At 38.2% G+C, this 20,781-nt stretch overlaps 1 protein-coding gene across 8 annotated transcripts in view; it reads left to right on the top strand.

The window, feature by feature from the left end:
• The window catches only part of NAA35 (N-alpha-acetyltransferase 35, NatC auxiliary subunit), a 108,038-nt gene that overhangs the window by 36,087 nt on the left and 51,170 nt on the right, over nucleotides 1-20,781 (top strand). For all 8 annotated transcript variants that reach the window (XM_077904834.1, XM_077904795.1, XM_077904814.1 and 5 more), the window contains 5 exons: nucleotides 6,315-6,381; nucleotides 6,463-6,506; nucleotides 7,581-7,631; nucleotides 8,270-8,353; nucleotides 9,446-9,560. In XM_077904834.1, coding sequence (XP_077760960.1) covers nucleotides 6,315-6,381; nucleotides 6,463-6,506; nucleotides 7,581-7,631; nucleotides 8,270-8,353; nucleotides 9,446-9,560 — 361 coding nt within the window. The remainder of the gene's footprint in view (nucleotides 1-6,314; nucleotides 6,382-6,462; nucleotides 6,507-7,580; nucleotides 7,632-8,269; nucleotides 8,354-9,445; nucleotides 9,561-20,781) is intronic.

Here is a 20,781-nt window from a genome sequence, read left to right as displayed (position 1 = left end):
GTTTTTTATTGGCCTGCATAGCATCATGTTAAGAGTATAGGTTTTGAATAGTTATTTCTGACAAGAATTGTTAAAGGATACTAAAACTAGTAAGCAAAAGTATAATGAGCACTGGATTTGTACCTACCCTCCAAGTATCTTCCCATAAGATACTAATTACAAAGGGAAGATGATTCATTTATAGGGAAGAAACATGGCAAATAACACCTCAGCTAAATGGCCAGACTTAATATCACCAATAATGGGACAATTCAACATCCTTCAGCATTCAGAGAGAATGCTCCATGAAGAACACAGCATCACGTCTGTGATATTCCTATTAAATATAGCATAAATTGGATTTTATTTTGGAGAAACATAAAGCAAACTTATATTGAGGGATGTAGTTGTTAAAAATAACTTTGGCCTATACTATTCCAAAATGTCAGGGCATGAAAGATAAGGACCAAGGAAATGCTCCACATTAAAGTGACATGAATTACCAAATTTGATCATTGTACCATGGGTATGTAAGAGAATGATTTATGGTTTTGGGAAATCACACTGAGTATTTGGAGGTGAAGGAACATCACAATCTATAACTTAGTCTCAAATGTTTAAGAAGTATAGAGAATGATAATGCAATATGGTAAAATGTTATCATTTGATGATTATGGGGAAGGAATTTAGGACCTCTCTATACTATTTTTGTCTTCTGAAATTTTTTCAAAATAAAAGTTTAAAAAGTACAGTCTCTGGGGATTGCTACCACCTATGTTTGTGTTCTTCCTCTGTCACTTATATGCTTGTGGTGTTTGGGAATTTAAGTTTCTACACCTCAGTGTCCTCATTTATAAAATGTAGTTTGTAATAGTCCTTACCTCAGAGCATTATTGTGAGGATTAATGAAGTTAATACAAGTAAGACGTTTAGAACAGTGTCTGGCACATAGTAAGTACTTAATGTTAGTTGTTACTATCATTTGTATTCCAGTGTATATTCAGTAAAGTATAAGCCACTTACTAATGGACATTTTAAATTGTTTGAAGTCTTAATCTGAATCATCTGTGGGCATGTTTTACCCTTACTTGTAGCTTTACTGTGTTACTCAGTATCTGGTCTGTTGAATGCACTCAGATTTGGGTGAATGGATCAAGTCATTTCAGGAGCACCTGAAATCTTTATGCAAGTATTTTATCAGTGAAATAAATTTTTAAAGTAGTAATGAATGATAACTGATATATTGTAATTTTTGTTTTAGAAGGGATTGAAAAAATTTTATTTTCTTAGAATATTACATTAGTACAATCAAGATCACTGGTTTGGTTGGAATCACATTTAATGCTGATATTGAGTGTTCTGCTACAGTTATGATTATAAATGTTTTACTATTACAGATTTCCTTGTGGAGATGCATTGTTTTAAATGCTATGTTTTATAGGACCCTGAATACCCCTGATAACTTTCTGCAGTTACATTTTGGAAGTATTGTAAAGACATTGTAAAGTACAATAAAGAACGTGGGGCTTTATTTCTCAGGACATCCTCATCCTCTCAGTGGATAATAGGCTCTATAGTGGCTGTGATTGTATTTTGCCATTGTACCCCTGGGTACATTCTGTGTTCTGAAAATGGTTCAGAAATGAATAAGGAGAACATTTTCCTTACTCATCCACACCTCCAAATTCTTGATTTCAGAACTGCTACCCTTTTCAGTTAACTGTCTGCCTCCAGCTCAAGTCATGAAACCAGGGTCCTGGGATTGAACCCCACATTGGGCTCCCTGCTTCTCCCTCTCCCTCTGCCTGCCGCTCTCCCTGCTTGTACTCTCTCACTTTCTCTCACTCTAATAAATAAAAATCTTTATTTAAAAAAAAAATACTACCCTTTGCTCGCTGCCACTTACTTTCTGGCTGCCTTACTCTGATTCCCCTACTCTTGCTATCCTTCAGTTCCACAGAGACCTCCAGTTTCCAGATGCTGCTCCTTTAGTTTTCTCTATTACTTCTGTTGTGTCCATGGTCCAGTGGTAAAATCATTCTTTCTCAAACACCCTTGATTCCCTTGCCCCTCTTGTCTCATAATGTGTCACTTATATGGCAAAATCCCAACCATCTGCCTGCTTGCTGCTTGCACCCAAACAGCAGAAGGCTGCTAGAAAAAACCCACATCTGTGTGTCTATTCTCACTTTAATTTTAGGACTGCAAATCTCAGATGGGCACTCAGCACTAGAGACAGTCCTATCCTACAACACTTCTGTGGTAAACTTTCTTTAACAGCCTCTCAGTGACTTCTCCACATATTTTACTTCACAAAACCTCTATTGACAACCCTCTTTTCTGTGTTTTCTTTGTACCTTAATGAAATATTAGATGGAATCAGATGTAGGTTGAAGTGCCCTATCTTCTCACAATCACATGTTGCTAACCTGTGTTGGTACCCACATCATCTGCCTTCTTTCTATCTTGTGAAAATGCAGTTCCCCTGACCATCTAAGCTCATCTTCTACTTGTGTTCTAGATTCTGTCTCTGGCCTGCTGCAGTCATTAACCATTCTTTGTTATGCATTATTAGTGTCTCCTTCCCTACTATGTTATTCTTTTGGCATATAAACATGCTTAAATATCGTTCAATTTAAAACAAAAATCACCTGGATCCCATGGCTCCTTATCTAGTGTCATTTCTCTGCTACCCTATGCAAAAAAAACTTCTTGAATGAGCTATAAATATTTACTTATTTTTTTTTTATCTCTTCTCACCCTCTTCTATTGGTCATTCTTTTTCTACAACTGCACAGAAGCTAGTCTTAACAAGCTCCTTAATGATAACTGTCTTGCTAAATCCATTGTTCTCACCCCTCTCCCTCTCCAGCCATCAGCCTCATTTTACACAGTTGACCTCTCCTCGTCTTCCTGGTACAGCTGTCTCTTGGTTTCTATCTTCCTTACTGGTTAACCTATTTCCTGTGCTTGCTTCTCTGGATGCTGGGACTTATTCCTGGGCTCCTCTGTATCTTCTGCTTCAGTCAGTGTCCTCTAGTCCTGATTCCTCCCCTGATTTTCAGACTCACACAAGTGCCTGCCTGAAATCTTCACTTGGATACCTAAAAAATTATAAACGTAATATACTAAAATTGTACTCCATCTCTGCCTTTAAACCTCTTCCTCTGAAAATCTGCCCTATCTCAATAAATTGTACCATCATATACCAGTTCCTCAGACCAAATACCTAAAAATAATCCTTGATTGCACGGTTTACCTCATACCCCACATTCACTTCATTGGCACATCATGTTGGCTTTACCTTTTCAATATATCCTGATTTCAGCAACTTCTCATCACTTATAATCTCATCACATCACCATCAGCTCCTGCTTGCATTGTTGGGTGGTGTCCAGTATCTGGTCTCCCTGGTTTTATGTTGACTTTTGTCCTTGTTGAATCTACAGGGTTTCAAGAGTACTCTTTTAATGGTAGCATCTGTTTATAGAACTCCTCTGCTTCAGTCCTCCAATGACTTGGATTAAGTTCTTGTTACTGAGAATACTATTTATTTCACAGACCTATGATACTCTGTGACGTAAATGCTTTTCCTTAGACTCCTCTTGGACAGCAGTGCTTAAGTAGGGCATACTGGTGTGTTTTGTTTTCACAGTGTTGGTCTATTTGATTTGTAAAAATTTAGTAACATTTAAAAATTGGAGAATTTTACATTAAATTAGATATTCTGAAAAACATTAGCCTTGCATTCATTACTTAATAAGGTAAGTGTTTTGTTTTCACAGTGTTGGTCTATTTGATTTGTAAAAATTTAGTAACATTTAAAAATTGGAGAATTTTACATTAAATTAGATATTCTGAAAAACGTTAGCCTTGCATTCATTACTTAATAAGGTAAGTAGCAGCTGGCTTCCTTTACGTGTGCATTCTCTAGTCGGCCACAGTCTTTACCACTCCCCCAGGTATCTTGTAGCCAACCTGATCTACTTAGGAAGATGACCTCTGCCATACAGTAGGTCATCATTCATTTGACTTTTTTTGTTAATGGTACTTTGTGGCAAGTACAATTCTAAGCCCTGGATATAAAGCAGTGACTACAACAGAGACTTAATATCATTGATTTTGCATTCCTTGGGACAGATAATGTGTCAGTAAGCAAATATATAATGTCAAGTGTTGTTAAGTTCTGTGAAGAAAAGTAAAGCAGAGACAGCACATGTAAAATGGTGGAGGGTGCTGTTTTAAAGAGAATGCATAGGGCAAACCTCTGTATGAGGAATTGACATTGGAACAGAGGCTATAATATAGGGAGGGATGGGGCCCTGAAAACGTTAGGAGGAAACTCTTTGTGGGGAGAGGTAGCAAGTATAGAGGTCCTGAGAAGAGAATCTGTTTGATGTGTCCAAGGGATGACAAGAAGGCCTGTGTGACAATGCATTGAAGGTGAAGAATTGTAGGTGGAAGGGAATGAGGTTGGAGAAGGGAGGCCAGGGCTGCATGGTGATTGGTGATAGGCCTCAGTCCATGTGGGTTTCTGGATTTTCCTGTGAGCAGGGAAACAGTTGAAAGGTTCTGAGTAAGACATGATGTGAAATCATTTATTTTAAAGCAATCTCTTTGGCTTCTGGCAGTGAATAAATTATAGCAGGGATAAGCATGGAAGGGAGGGACTTGTGTGGAAGCAGCTATAGAAGTGAGAGAGGGTGATGACTTCAGTAGAGAGAATTGTGAAAAGTGAGAGTTATGCTTAGGTGAGAAATTGAAGGTCGAGCCTTTTGGGTTTTCTGATGGTTGGATACAAGGCATGGAAAAACGAGAGGGGTGCCTGGGTGGCTCAGTTCGTTAAGTGTCCAACTTGATTTTGGCTCGGGTCATGATGAGGGTCTTAAGATGGAGCCCTGCATCAGGCTCCACACTGGGTGTGGAGTCTACTTGAGATTCTCTCTCTCTCTCTCTCTCTCTCTCTTTTTGAGATTCTCTTTCTCCCTCTCCCCTGCACATGTGCGCCTTCTCTCTTTCTCTTAAAAAAAAAAAAAATGGGATCCTTGGGTGGCTTAGCGGTTTAGCGCCTGCCTTCAGCCTGGGGCGTGATCCCGGAGTCCTGGGATCGAGTCCCATGTCAGGCTCCTTGCATGGAGCCTGCTTCTCCCTCTGCCTGTGTCTCTGCCTCTCTCTCTCTCTCTCTCATGAATAGAATAAATGAATAAAATCCTTAAAAAAAAAAAAAAACGAGTGGAATTGTGGGGCAGGTTTTCAGTCAGAGTAACTGGGTGGTTGGAGGTGCCATTTAGCAACATGGTAAACGCTGGGAGAGTTCCTTTTTAGATGTGTAAAATGTGAGAGTCCTATTTGGTGGCCTAGTAGAGATAGAGTATAAACTTTACCTAGAGGATAAGCTTATAGCTCTGTAACACAACCTGAGATTTTTAAAGACTCAATCCTATGAGTCCTGTAATACAACTAACATCAGTTCTTTGAACCCACGGACATTGTTTTTTTTTTTTTTTTTCTCCTTTTCTGTTTGTAACATGTATTATAGTATATGATCTGGATTATGTTCTCACTGATGTTTTTATTAAGAACCCACAGAAATGTTGCCATAGTTTTGGCCATTGCTATAGATATATGCCTATTATTCCATTATAAGGCTTCTGTATACATTTTTATAAGAATTATAACAGAAACATTCCTTTAATAGACTCTTGTGACTTAATCAAATCAGCCAAATGATACTTAGTTTTTAAAGTGAGTCTAGCAAACTACTTAATTTGTTAATGTCTCAGCAGTAAATTTTAAATGACTTTGTAGGTGGGAATCCATGTATGAATAATTTTCTCTTTACAGTGGGGCCGAAGTGGAAGTATGCTTTTGCTATCACTGAGTAATTCTATTTGAGAAGGCTTAACTTTTGTGGCCTAACAGTGTGTAAATAAGCATATGATAATTTTTGAAGCAAAAGTCTTGTTTAAATCTTGCAACCTTATCTAGCAGTAATTACTGTGTATTTACTGTTCACTTGGGAAAGTGAGAATACTTTGTAAGTGGGAATTTTTGTTTTCTGATATTATTAGCATTAACCTTATTTTGCAAGTTAGCATACTACATCCAAGTATATTTAAATTGCCTTAAGAACAGATGATTAAAGGTAGAGATAGCATTAGAATATGGTGTTTTTAAGGATACTCTGGGGAAAGCATGGATATATGATAGCAGTATTTAGACAAGCAGATGACATTTCATTACTGTGTTCGTGTTAGCAAATAGTGATTTTGTAAGAGAAATATAATGAAAAGTTTGCTACTACTCAAGGGCCTAATTATTCCTTTCCTGTACAGGAAGATTTTCAGTCAATGACATATGGATTTAAAATGGCTAACAGTGTGACAGACCTTCGAGTTACAGGTAAAACAATTTATACGATGATTCACAAGTTTTGTATTTGGATTTATATTTCCTCTTTAAACTCATCATCTCTCTTTTTAGGCATGCTAAAAGATGTGGAGGATGACCTGCAAAGAAGAGTAAAGGTATATTTCTTTTCTCTTTGTTTTGGTATAGGATTTTTGTATTCTTCTGAATGTCAAGTTACCTTAGCTAATTACAAATACCAAGTGTAAGGAGGACCAACAGCTTCCTTTCTATATGCTGTGCCTTTTTTGCAATTAATTTGAGGACAGCTACAGGAAGTTGTTTCTGGTGAATTAATGTCTCTTTCAGGTATTAAAATTTTAACCATTTTTTTTGCCAGTGTTTTAGAATTATAGTATGCTCTTTTAAGAATAGCATAATATTCTAGAATTTTAAGTTCCTCAAAGTTAAGGACTGTCTTCTTCAATAGCTATTACAAGGTCTGCAGCACAGTAGAAGACCTCAGTAAATGGTCGTGTCCCAAATCTGCTGAAAACCATGGTTATCAAAGCAATTTTATATTACCACCTTATTGTTACCATAAATAGTTGATGTTTATAATTAAGCAGTGAATTAGGCAATAAAATGCATATAGTGTCCTATTTTTAGGTGAGAAAAATACAGCTTAAAAGAGTTAAGTAAACTGAGTCTCCTGAAGGGCTTGCCACTAGGGAGTGGCAGCGCAGGGCTCGCTCCCGAATCTTCTGCCATATCTTCCTGTACTGCTGCCCTACAGTTGTCAAAGTAGCCAGTCACAGTTATGCTTTACAAGAGGTTTTGCATGTTAGTGTGGAACAGTCAGCATTTACCACATGATTTTATTTTTATGATGTGATTTTTGTAAAGGTTACTGTTTTTTTCAAACAGGGTTAGTATTGAGAATATCAAGACTTTCAATTAATACGTCCTTTTAAAAAGAAAACAATATGATGTGTCATGTACTTATTTCATTCTTTTGCTTTTGATGTTTTTAATACCTTACTCTTCTGTGTGATCTTTATAATTTATATCAAAATGAACTTTCTGTATATAGTATTAATAGGAGGAAAATAAATACTAGATACAGCTTTTTTCTCCCAAATATTTTTCTTAAAAATAGATTCTTGTGTGTACTCAATAAATTAGGTTTAGCACTTTACCTTGTATTTTTACATATTTGTGTTTATTTTAATTCACATTTTTTAAAATTTTAGAGTACTCGAAGTCGACAAGGAGAAGAAAGAGATCCAGAAGTTGAACTGGAAGTAATTGAACTTATTTTCTGGTAGATAATATGAGAGAAGTCTACCTCTTAATGTTGTAGTTTTATGAACTGCGTTATAATTTATGGAAGCCCTTTTTAAGGTATTTCTTTAAAAATTGGACATTGCAAGGGATTTTATTTCCCTTGTACTTTTTTTGATAGAAAGATAATACAACTCTTTCAAATTCATTATTTCAAAGCTCTTCAGTATTCCTGTGAGGTAGGAAGAAAATGATTTTTTACAGATGATATGTCAAAACTTGGCAAAACTCAAGAACTTGGACAGTATGAAAAGTACTGAATCTTTGTTGAGATCTGTAATTTTCTGATGCTGCTTAAAGAATCTTTTTATCAGTTCTATTTAAAATGCTAATTAAATTAGTTTTTGAGATAATAGTCTAACTTTTTAAGGAAAAGTCCATCCCATTGATACAGAGCTTTATGTTTCTATTTCAATAGAACAAACTTTTTATTTTCTGCAGCTCATTTTTCAGGCATTTAAAATACTGTTAGTGAAGGTGTTTGTAATATAGTAAGTTATTAGCTTTGAAATTTAGGACTTATAACACTATATTTTAAAATGAAATTCCTTTAAGAGACTTTGCATCTTTTAACTTCTAGTCCTTTCTTATTTTTTAGCACCAGCAGTGTTTAGCAGTATTCAGCAGGGTGAAATTCACTCGAGTGTTATTGACAGTGCTTATAGCCTTTACTAAGAAAGAGGTAAGAACATTTACTGTAATCTATTTCAGTGAACTTTTTGTGGAGGCAGGAGAGAAAGCAGGACATGGTGCTTTTTTTTTTTTTTTTAATTTATTCATGAGAGACACAGATAGAGGCAGAGACCTAGGCAGAGGGAGAAGCAGGCTCCATGCAGGGAGCCTGATGTGGGACTCAATCCCCAGACCTGGGATCATGCCCTGAGCCAAAGGCAGATGCTCAGTTGCTGAGCCACTGACAATGAATGGTGCATTATTCAAGTAGTTCTGAAACTTTTCCATTGAAACACCTCCAATCACACATATACGGTGTTTGGTATATTTCATATATAGTTTATATATATATATATATATATATTTCATATATATTTTAGAGATATTAGATAATTTTCTCAAAAAGTCACAGGAATTTACATTCTACTCTAAACATATCCATATCTGTTGATATCTAAAAATGTGTTTTATATTACATATTAGTGGTACAATAATAGAAACTGCAATTGCTTGTGTATAGTCCTACTTTGTGAATTGAAAAGGAGAAAGCAAAAATCAGAATTTTAGGTAGACTTCTTTCATTCAGTTCAATAATTAACTGTTGGATTTGTGTAGAACCAAAAAAGCTCTAGATGGTGAATATTTTTTCTTCATGTGTATTTGCATTAAATCAATTATAGACTAATTTGTAGATAATTAGGAAGTGGTGAGTAGAGATCCAACCTTTTACAATTGATCTAACTTCTAAGTCTCTTTTTTCCTGCTTTTTAAATTTCACCTTAATGAATGGCATAGTAGAAACGTTGCAATTTTCCATTTGACTGCAACTCAGTTTTTTTCCTTTCTTTTTTTAAAATATAAGACAAAGAATAAGCCAAAGATGTTTCCTATTATTTTTAAATGGCTCCTACCAGAACAGAAATGGGGAAAAAAAAAATTTCTATCCTAACAGGATCTGAGCATCCTGTAATAAGTGAATAGTTTGTGAAAACCGATGTCATTATAACATTTAATTTCATTATTGTTTATAGGATTTTCCTATTTAATGTATATCTTTCAGTGAAAGAATATGTAAGAATGTTTTTGGTGATTTATTTGCTAGACCAGTGCTGTTGCAGAAGCTCAAAAATTGATGGTTCAAGCAGCAGATCTTCTTTCTGCCATTCACAATTCATTGCATCATGGCATCCAGGCTCAGAATGATACTACAAAAGGAGGTAATTGTTTTACTCTTCCTTTTTTTTCCTTACCCATCTAGAATGTATAGAGTTTGGTTTATTCTAAAATTTCTTTTAAGTCCATCTGTTTGGACCTCGGAATGTTTAAGTCCATAGACTTTTATATAAAGTGTTTATGCTTTCCTTTAAAATTTATTATAGACCAGAAATTGGACTATAAAACTTGACTGTCTCCTGTTTATTATGGTTTGGGCTGTGAATATTTAATATCTGATGATCATTCTGTAATGTAAGCAATACATTCTTTTTTTTTAATCACCTCTTCCTTTACTCCATTGAGACATCATCTCTTCAGTTACATAGTATTTCCTGAATAGTTGGCCTATACCCTCTGTGGTCTCCTTGCACTCATACATACCTCTGTATAACATTTTTTTAGTACATCATATTATAATTGTTTACCTGTTTGTCCTTTCATGACAATATTTCAGGTCAGGAACTGTCCTATTTGTGTTTCTCTACAGAGTTGGCACATTGGTGGTAGATTGTATTTATGAAATATTTCTTAAAATGAAAGAATAATGTACCTTTGTTGTATAAGTTGCAGCGGAGTTAACATTTTAGATAATATATAGCAATTTTGATTCTTAAAATTCATTATAAAGAGATATTTATATTTTAAATTGTACACTTCTAATAAGATATACGTTAATTATATCTCAGAGTTGTGATTAAAAGAGGATGGAGCAATATTTTCAGAATTTGACTGGAAGAATGGTTTTTAATCTTGAATCCTAGTTCGAAACTGTCATTTAATTGTGAAGAAAAATAATGCTAGGATTTAAAGTCTCAAAATTAATCTCCCAGAAGTTTTTGAAGGTATTACTGGTATATGTGTTCCATTAAAACAAGGGACTAAGGGGATTCCGGGAAAGGTGGCAGAGTAGAAGGATCCTAGGCTTACCTTATTTTAGAGATACACTTTATAACACCCGTATCAGTGTAAATAACCCAGAAAACAACCTGAAGACTGGCAGAAAAGACTCTCCACAGCTAAATATAGAGAAGAAGCCACATGGAAGAGGGTAGGAGGGGCAAAGACACGGTCAGAAACTGAACCTGACTCCCAGAGCTATCTCCAGGAGTGAGGAACACTGAAGGTAGCAGAGAGGGAAGAGGAGTAGACCCCACATGGAGGCATGAGGGACCTACACTGGAAAGATGAATTGCCATAATATTTGGCTTTGAAATCCAGAAGGGCTCAACTTCTTGCATTTTTAAAATCAGTGGTGCTTAAGGCCTGAAACTTTAAAAGCCATCAGGCTCAGCTCTAAGGTAGAGGGCAATAGGAAACTGAGTCTTTGCCTTTCAAGAGACCACATGACAATCCCACTGAGATAAAGCATAGAAGCAGCAGTTTGAGAATTTATTTGGGTAAGGGGATGGTTTCTAATCTTGAAATGAAATTTATTTTCTGGGCTTGGAAGTGTGCTGCAGGGACAGGAATCCTTAGGAGATTTCTCTAAGAACAGAAGAACAGATGGGTGCCATTTCCCTTTCCACCTACCCAGCCGAGAAGCACACCAATGGGAACCAGTGGTGCACTCTCCACCTAACTTGTTAAGAGCACATCCCACCCTCATGCTCTTCAGACCCCTCCAACACACCCCTTACAGTTTTCCCAAAGCTACTACATCACCACATCAGACTGGCACAAACGTTGCTAACACTGCATGCTGTTCCTTGCATTCACTTGCATACCCACCCCCATCTAATACATCCTCAATTGAAGTTCATTTAAAGTGGCAACACAAGCATGGCAGTGTACAAGCATCCCCAACGGGGTTTAGCACCCCTCAGAGTGACTCCTGCCCTGGGGAGAAGGCAAGAAATCACACACATTGATCCAACTGTAGCCCCACAGTGGGTTGGGGACATACATAGCATCTGAAAGCAGGCCCCAACCCACCAACAAGATGCTAAGGGGATGACACAGGTAAAGTGGTCTGAGTACTATGTGACCACAGCTCTGGCAAATGCCTAGTCTGACCCAAATCAAGCCCAAGGCAGCAGACTGGCCCATAAATAACACAGGGACCAAACCCTGCCCACAGCAGACAGAGAGAGCCAATTTAGACGATTGAAGGTAAACATGGCACAGTCACAACAGTAGGGCGCACACAACACACATAGTAGACCCTGAAGCACCAGGTTCTGGTGAACAGAGGACATTGTACTGCAGGGCACCACAGGGCCTCTTCATAAGGCCACTACTTCTTTTTTTTTTTTTTTTTTTTTTTTTTTTTTTTTTTTTTTTTAGGATTTATTTATTTTGGTGAGAGGGTAGAGGGAGAGAGAGTCTTAAGCAGACTCTGCACTGAGATGGAGCCTGACACAGGCCTTCACAGATCGAGCGCTGTCGGGCTCCATCTCATGTCCCCAAGATCACGACCTAGACGAAACTAAGAATTGGACACCCAACTGACTGCCACACAGGTATTTCTCATAAGGCCACTACTTTCCAGAGTAGGAGACAGCTGACTTTTCTAACACATAGAAACAGACACAAAGGTTAGACAAAATGAAGAGATGGATGAATATGTCCTAAATGAAAGAAATGGATGGAATCACAGCAAGAGACCTAAGTGAAACAGATATGTAATATGCCTGATAGGAAATTCAAAGTGATGATCATAAAGATAGTCACTGGACTTGAGAAAAGAGTGGTATATCTCAGCGAAATCCTCAACAAAGAGATGTAATAGAGAAAAGAAGCCATCAGAGATAAAGAGCTCAGTAACTGAAATTAAAAATACGCTAGAGGGAATGAATAGTAGACTAGAGGAAGCAAGAGAACAGATTAATGACCTGGAGATCAGAATAATGGAAGGCATCAAGCCAAACAGAGAAAGAAAAAAGAATAATGAAAAATGAGAATAGATTAAGGGAATTTAGCAATATTGTCAGGTATAACAATATTCACATTATAGGGATCCTAGAAGAAGAGAGCAAAAAGGGGGAAGAAAATTATTGAAGAAATAGTGTGGAAAACTTCCTGAATCTAGGGAAGGAAGCAAATCCAGACCCACGAAACACAAAATTTCCCCAACAAAATCAACCCAAGGAAATATTCACCAAAGACATATCCTAATTAAAATGACAAAAAGTAGGGATAAAGAGAATTTATGAAGCAGCAAGACAAAAGACAGTTATATACCATGGAAATCCGATAAGGCTGTCAGCTGATTTTTCAGCAGAAACATTGCAGGCCAAAGGGAGTGGCATGATATATTCAAAGTGCTAACAGAAAACAAAAACCTGCAACTGAGTCTGTCCCACAAGGCTACCATTCAGAATTGAAGGAGAGATGAAGAGTTTTGTAGACAAAAGTTAAAAGAATTCCTCACCACTAAGCCAGCTTTATAAGAAATATTTAAAAAAATTTTTTTTTATTGGAGTTCAATTTGCCAACATAAAGCATAACATAAAGTGGGGTGCTTATCCCACCAAGTGCTCCCCTCAGCGCCCATCACCCAGCCACCCCTATCCCCCCGCCCACCTCCCCTTCCACTATCCCTTGTTCATTTCCCAGAGTTAGGTGTCTCTCATGTTCTGTCACCCTCACTGATATTTTCACTCATTTTCTCTCCTTTCCCTTTATTCTTTTTCACTAATTTTTATATTCCCCAAAAGAATGAGACCATATAATGTTTGTCCTTTTCCGATTGACTTATTTCACTCAGCATAATACCCTCCAGGTCCCTTCACATAGAAGCAAATGGTGGGTATTTGTCATTTCTAATGGCTGAGTAATATTCCATTGTATACATATACCACATCTTCTTTATCCATTCATCATTTGATGGACCGAGGCTCCTTCCATCGTTTGGCTCTTGTGGACATTGCTGCTATAAACATTAGGGTGCAGGTGTTCCGGCGTTTCACTGCATCTGTATCTTTGGGGTAAATCCCCAGCAGTGCAATTGCTGGGTCGTAGGGCAGGTCTATTTTTACCTCTTTGAGGAACCTCCACACAGTTCTTCAGAGTGGCTGCACCAGTTCACATTCCCACCAACAGTGTAAGAGACTTCCCTTTTCTCCGCATCCTCTCCAACATTTGTGGTTTCCTGCCTTGTTAATTTTCCCCATTCTCAGTGGTGTGAGGTGGTATCTCATTGTGGCTTTGATTTGTATTTCCCTGATGGCAAGTGATGCAGAGCATTTTCTCAAGTGCATGTTGGCCATGTCTATGTCTTCCTCTGTGAGATTTCTGTTCATGTCTTTTGCCCATTTCATGATTGGATTGTTTGTTTCTTTGCTGTTGAGTTTTATAGATCTTGGCTACTAGCCCTTTATCTGATAACGTCATTTGCAAATATCTTCTCCCATTCTGTAGGTTGTCTTTTAGTTTTGTTGATTGTTTCTTTTGCTGTGCAGTAGCTTCTTTCTTGATGAAGTCTCAATTCATTTTTGCTTTTGTTTCTCTTGCCTTCATGGATGTATTTTGCAAGAAGTTGCTGTGGCCAAGTTCAAAAAGGGTGTGGCCTGTGTTCTTCTCTAGGATTTTGATGGAATCTTGTCTCACATTTAGATCTTTCATCCATTATGAATTTATCTTTGTGTATGGTGTAAGAGAATGGTCTAGTTTCATTCTTCTGCACGTGGATGTCCAGTTTTTCCAGCACTGTTTATTGAAGAGACTGTCCTTTTTCCAGTGGATAGTCTTTCCTGCTTTGTCAAGTATTAGTTGACCATAGAATTGAGGGTCCACTTCTGGATTCTCTATTCTGTTCCATTGATCTCTGTGTCTGTTTTTGTGCCAGTACCACACTGTCTTGATGACCACAGCTTTGTAGTACAACCTGAAATCTGGCATTGTGATGCCTCCAGCTGTGGTTTTCTTTTTTAATACTCCCCTGGCTGTTCAAGGTCTTTTCTGATACCACACAAATCTTAAGATGATTTGTTCCAACTCTCTGAAGAAATCCATAGTATTTTGATAGGGATTGCATTAAATGTGTACATTGCCCTGGGTAACATTGACATTTTCACAATATTAATTCTTCCAGTCCATGAGCATGAAATATTTTTCCATCTTTTGTGTCTTCCTCAATTTCTTTCAGAACACTTCTGTAGTTTTTGGGGTATAGATCTTTTACCTCTTTGGTTAGGTGTGTTCCTAGGTATCTTAGGCTTTTGGGTGCAATTGTAAATGGGATTGACTCCTTAATTTCTTTCTTCAGTCTCATTGTTAGTGTCTAGAAATGCCACTTGTTTCTGGGCATTGATTTTGTATCCTGCCACACTCTTAAATTGCTGTATGAGTTCTAGCAATCTTGGGGTGGAGGCTTTTGGGTTTTGTATGTACAGTGTCATATTATCTGCAAAGAGGGAGAGTTTGACTTCTTCTTTGCCAATTTGAATGCCTTTTATTTCTTTTTGTTGCCTGATTGCTGAGGCTAGGACTTCTAATACTATGTTGAATAGCAGTGGTAATACTATGTTGAATAGCAGTGGTGAGAGTGGACATCCCTCTCGTGTTCCTCATCTTAGAGGAAAGGCTCCCAGTGTTTCCCCATTGAGAATGATATTTGCTGTGGGCTTTTCGTAGATGGCTTTTAAGATGTTGAGGAATGTTCCCTCTATCCCTACACTCTGAAGAGTTTTGATCAGGAATGGATGCTGTATTTTGTCAAATGCTTTCACTGCATCTATTGAGAGTATCAATAGGTCCTTATTTTTTTCTCTTGCTGATATGATCAGTCACATTGATTGCTTTATTAGTGTCGAATCAGCCTTGCATCCTGGGGATAAATCCCACTTGGTCATGGTGAATAATCTTCTTAATGTACTGTTGGATCCTATTGGCTAGTATCTTGTTGAGAATTTTTGCATCCATGTTCATCAGAGATATTGGTCTATAATTCTCCTTTTTGGTGGGGTCTTTGGTTTTGGAATTAAGGTGATGCTGGCCTCATAGAACGAGTTTGGAAGTACTCCATCTCTATCTGAACAGCTTTAGTAGAATAGGTATGGTTTCTTCATTAAATGTTTGATATAATTCCCCTGGGAAGCCATCTGGCCCTGGACTTTTGTGTCTTGGGAGGTTTTTGATGACTGCTTCAATTTCCTCCCTGGTTATCGGCGTGTTCAGGTTTTCTATTTCTTCTTCCAGTTTTGGTAGTTTGTGGTTTTCCAGAAATACGTCCATTTCTTCTAGATTGCCTAATTTATTGGTGTATAGCTGCTCATAATACGTTTTTAAAATCGTTTGTGTTTCTTTGGTACTGGTTGTGATCTCTCCTTTCTCATTCATGATTGTCTTAATTTGAGTCTTTTCTCTCTTCTTTTTAATAAGGCTGGCTATTGGTTTATCTATCTTATTCTTTCAAAGAACCAACTCCTGGTTTTATTGATCTGTTCTACAGTTCTTCTGGTCTCTATTTCATTGAGTTCTGCTCGAATCTTTATTAATTCTCTTCTTCTGCTGGGTGTAGGATCTATTTGCTGTTATTTCTCCAGCTCCTTTAGGTGCAAGGTTAGCTTTTGTATTTGAGTTCTTTCCAGTTTTTGGATGGATGCTTGTATTGTGATGTATTTTTCCCTCAGGACTGCTTTTGCTGCATCCCAAAGATTTTGAACGGTTGTATCTTCCTTCTCATTAGTTTCCATAAATCTTTTAATTCTTCTCTAATTTCCTGGTTGACTCTTTCATCTTTTAGAAGGATGGTCCTTAACCTCCACGTGTTTGTAATCCTTCCAAACTTCTTCTTGTGATTGAGTTCTAGTTTCAAAGCATTATGGTCTGAAAATATGCAGGGTCTGATCCCAATCTTTTGGTATCGGTTAAGACCTGATTTGTGACCCAGTATGTGGTCCATTCTGGAGAAAGTTCCATGTGCACTTGAGAAGAATGTGTATTCAGTTGCGTTTGGATATAAAGTTCTGTAAATATCTGAAATCCATCTGGTCCAGTGTATCATTTCAAGCTCTTGTTTCTTTGAAGATGTTGTGCTTAGAATACCTGTTGATTGTATTCACTGTGTTCAAGTCACCAACTATAAGTGTATTATTATCTAAGTATTGTCCTAACTTTGGTTATTAATTGATATACTTGGCAGCTTCCACATTAGGGGCATAAATATTCATGATCCTTTGGTCCTCTTGTTGGATAGATCCTTTAAGTGTGATATAGTGTCCTTCTTCATCTCTTACTACAGTTTTTAGGATAAACTTTAATTTATCTGATATAAGGATGGCTACCCCTGCTTTCTTTTGAGGACCATTTGAATGGTAAATGGTCCTCCAACCTTTTGTTTTCAGGCTGTAAGAGTCCTTACTTCTAAAACAAGTCTCTTGTAGGCAGAAAATAGATGGGTCTTGCTTTTTTATCCAGTCTGAAACCCTGCACCTTTTGATGGGGTCATTCAACCCATTCACATTCAGAGTTACTATTTAAAGATATGAATTTAGTGTCATCATGATACCTCTTCAGTCCCTGTTTTTGTGGATTGTTTCCTTAGACTTCCTCTTTCTTTTACAGAGTCCCCCTTAATATTTCTTGCAGAGCTGTTTTGGTGGTCACATAATTCTTTCAGATTCTGCCTATCTTGGAAGCTCTTTATCTCTCCTTCTATTCTGAATGAAAGCCTTGCTGGATAGAGTATTCTTGGCTGCCTGTTCTTCTCATTTAGGACCCTGAATATATCCTGCCAGCCCCTTCTGGCCTGCCAGGTCTCTGGAGAGGTCTGCTGTTAACCTAATACATCTCCCCATAAAGGTTAGGGATCTCTTGTCTCTTGCTGCTTTAAGGATCCTCTCTTTATCTTTGGAATTTGCAAGCTTCACTATTAAATGTCAAGGTGTGGAACGGTTTTTATTGATTTGGGGGGGGTGGTGTCTCTCTATCTCCTGGATCTGAATGCCTGTTTCCCTCCCCAAGTTAGGGAAGTTCTCAGCTATGATTTCTTCAAATACACTTTCTGGTCCTCTGTCTCTTTCGACGTCCTTGGAACCCCAATTAAATGTAGATTTTTCCTCTAAGGTTGTCATTTATATTTCCCTTAACCTATCTTCGTGATCTTTTAATTGTTTTTATTGTTTTTCCTCAGCTTCCTTCCTTGCCATCAACTTGTCTTCTATGTCATTCACTCATTATTCTACCTTATTTAACCATCATTAGGACCTCCAGTTTGGATTGCATCTCATTTAATTGATTTTTAATTTTGGCCTGATTAGATCTAAATTCTGTAGTCATGAAGTCTCTTGAATCCTTTACGCTTTTTTCTAGAGCCACCAGTAGCTTTATAATTGTGCTTCTGAATTGGCATTCTGACATTGAATTGTAATCCAAATTTTGTAACTCTGTGAGAGAGAGTACTGTTTCAGATTCTTTGTTTTGTGGTGAGTTTTTCCTTCTAGTCATTTTGCTCAGTGCAGAGTGGCCAAAAACAAGTTGTACTGGAATAAAGGAGAAATAGAAAAAAGGGGGGGGGGGCGGGGAAACAAACAGTCAACAAAAAACAAGGGGGACTATCCTCTGATTCTATATACTGTAAATCCCTCGACTTCCCCTCGAAGTTTCCAGTGCTACTTGGTCAATAACTTGCTTTTCCCTTGTCCTTCTATCTGGTCTTCCGAGGGAGGGGCCTGCTGTGCTGATTCTCAGGTGTGTGCACCTGGGGTTGCTGTCCAGCCCCTTGCCAGGTGCATGGCTCAGTGGGAGCTATTTATCCTGTGAGGCCCCTGCTCAGTCCCAGGTACAAGGTGACACCAGGAGGAACAACAACAGTGGCAGCAGCCAGCTCTCCAGCTCTGGAGTCCGCTCCCGCAGTAACTACCGCTGCTCCAGTCCGCAGGGGCCTGGATGCCCCGGGGACGGGGGGCGCCAATCTGCACCGACCGGCGGCAGGAGTGTCCTTGCTGCCCGGTGGCCTCCTGGCCTCTGCCTGCCCCAGGGGGGGAACGCCAGATCTTGGGCTGTGTCCCCCAGCGCCCTGGGCTCCAGGGCTTGCACCGCTGAAATCGCGCTCCCGGGGCCGCGCAGCCCTCTCCCCATGGAGCTGCTGCCTGAGCTGGGGCACTCTCCCGCCCTTTAGGGAGCTCGGCCTGCAGTGTGTGGCACGCTCTCCCCCGGGGCGCAGTTCCTCTCTTAGTGCCCCTGGGAGCCTGAGGATATCCCTGCCCCTCCTGGGATCCTGCCCGAGTTCCGTCCGGGAATATTGTTAAAGTTTCTGCTTCTCCGCGACTTGGCTTTTCTGTCCTGGGGGCACTCGCCTCCGGGCCTTAGCCTGGCACGGGCTAAGCATCCCCCTTGGATGCTTTTTTATTTCTTTTTTTCTGTCTTCCTATCTTGATAGAAGCACGAACTCTTCTCACTGTAGCATTCCTGCTGTACTCTCTTTAAATCTCAGGCTGAATTCGTAAGTTTTCAGGATGATTTGAAAGTTATCTAAGTAAGTTGGTGGGGCCAGGTGACTTGGGGACCCTACTCTTCCGCCAGCTCGCCCCGCCTCTCGATTGCTCTATAAGAAATCTTAAGAGGGAGTCTCTGGGTAGAAAGGCAAAGACCCATAAGCAGGAGTAAGAAAAGTAGGAAGCATAAGAGTTGTAAAATAAGTATATCTTTAGAAATGATCAAGGGATTCACCAAAAAAGGATGTAAAGTAGGACACTACATACCTAAAATGTGGGAATAGGAGTGAAAATTTAGTGCTTTTAGAATGGCTTCAAATTTAAGTAGCCATCAAATTAATATAGATTGCTACATACATAGGTTGCTATATGTAAATCTAAGGTTAACCATAAACCAAAAACCAGTGATAGATACACAAAAAATAAAGAGAAAAGTATCCAAATATATCAAACTATTTAAGAATAATAGAGAAAAGAACACTTCACTAAGGAAAACAAACTATGAAAGAAGGGAGCAAGAGAATAGAGAACTATAAAACCAACCATAAAGCAAGTGACAATGACAATAAGTACATACCTATCAAAAGTTACTTGGAATGTAAATGGACTACACAGACCATTCAAAAGATATAGGATGATAGAATGGATAAAAACCAAGATCCATGTGCATACTGCCTACAAGAGACTCATTTCAGACCTAAAGACACATGCAGATTGAAAGTGAAGGGATGGAAAAACACTTATGAAGCAAATAGAAGAGAAAATGATGCCAGTGTATAGCAATACTTAAATGGAACCAAATAGACTTTAAAAAAAGAGACTATAACAAGAGACAAAGAAGGATACTACAGAATCATAAAGGGAACAATTGAACAAGAATAAAATAATTTTATTTATTTATGCACCCAAAATGGGAGCACCCAAAAACATGAAGCAGCTATTAACAAACCTGAAGTAATCAATAGAAAAACAATAATAGTACGGGACTTTTAACGCTTCACTTACATCAATGGATAGATAATCCAAATAGGAAATGAATAAGGAAACAGTGGCTTTGAATTGACAATTTGGACTACATGGATCTAACAGATATATTTGGAACATTCCACTGCAAATGAGCAGAATGCACATTCTTTTCCTATTTATTTATTTACTTTTATAATTTATTTGAAAGAGAGCAAGAGAGTGATTAAGCAGGGAGGAGGGGCAGAGGGAGAGGGATGAGCAGGCTCCTGGGCTGAGCAGGGAGCCTGACATGGGGCTTGCTCCCCGGACCTTGAGATCATGACCTGAGCCAAAGGGTGACATTTAACCAACTGTGCCACCTAGGTGCCTCATATGAGCCAGACTCATCAAAAAAGGAGAAAGGACTCAAACAAAATCAAATGAAAGGGAGAAATAGCGCCACAGAAATAAAAAAGGATTATAAGCAAGTGTTATGTAAAATTACATGCCACGAGATTGGAAAAATCTAGAAGAAATGAATACATTCCTAGAAACATACAAACTATCAAAACTATCAAAAATATCTGAACAGAATAATTACCAGCAACAAAACTGAATCAGTCATCAAAAAGTTCCCAACAAAGAAAAATCTACGACCAGATGCCTTCATTGTTGGATTCTACCAAATATTTAAAGAAGCGTTAATACCTATTCTTCTCAAACTGTTTTAAAAAAACAGAAGAGGAAGGAAAACTTCTGAATTCATTCTATGAGGTAAACGTTATCCTGATACCAAAACCAGATAAACACACTACAAGAAAAAAAAAAAAAGAGAGAATTACAGGCCAATCTCTCTGATGAACATAGATGCAGAAATCTTCAACAAAGTTATAGCAAAGTG

Source organism: Canis aureus, chromosome 1, assembly GCF_053574225.1.
Source record: "Canis aureus isolate CA01 chromosome 1, VMU_Caureus_v.1.0, whole genome shotgun sequence".
In the NCBI taxonomy this organism is placed as follows: Eukaryota; Metazoa; Chordata; class Mammalia; order Carnivora; family Canidae; genus Canis; species Canis aureus.
The sequence above is the reverse complement of the archived record's forward strand: the minus strand, read 5'-3'. Positions and strand labels throughout refer to the sequence as shown.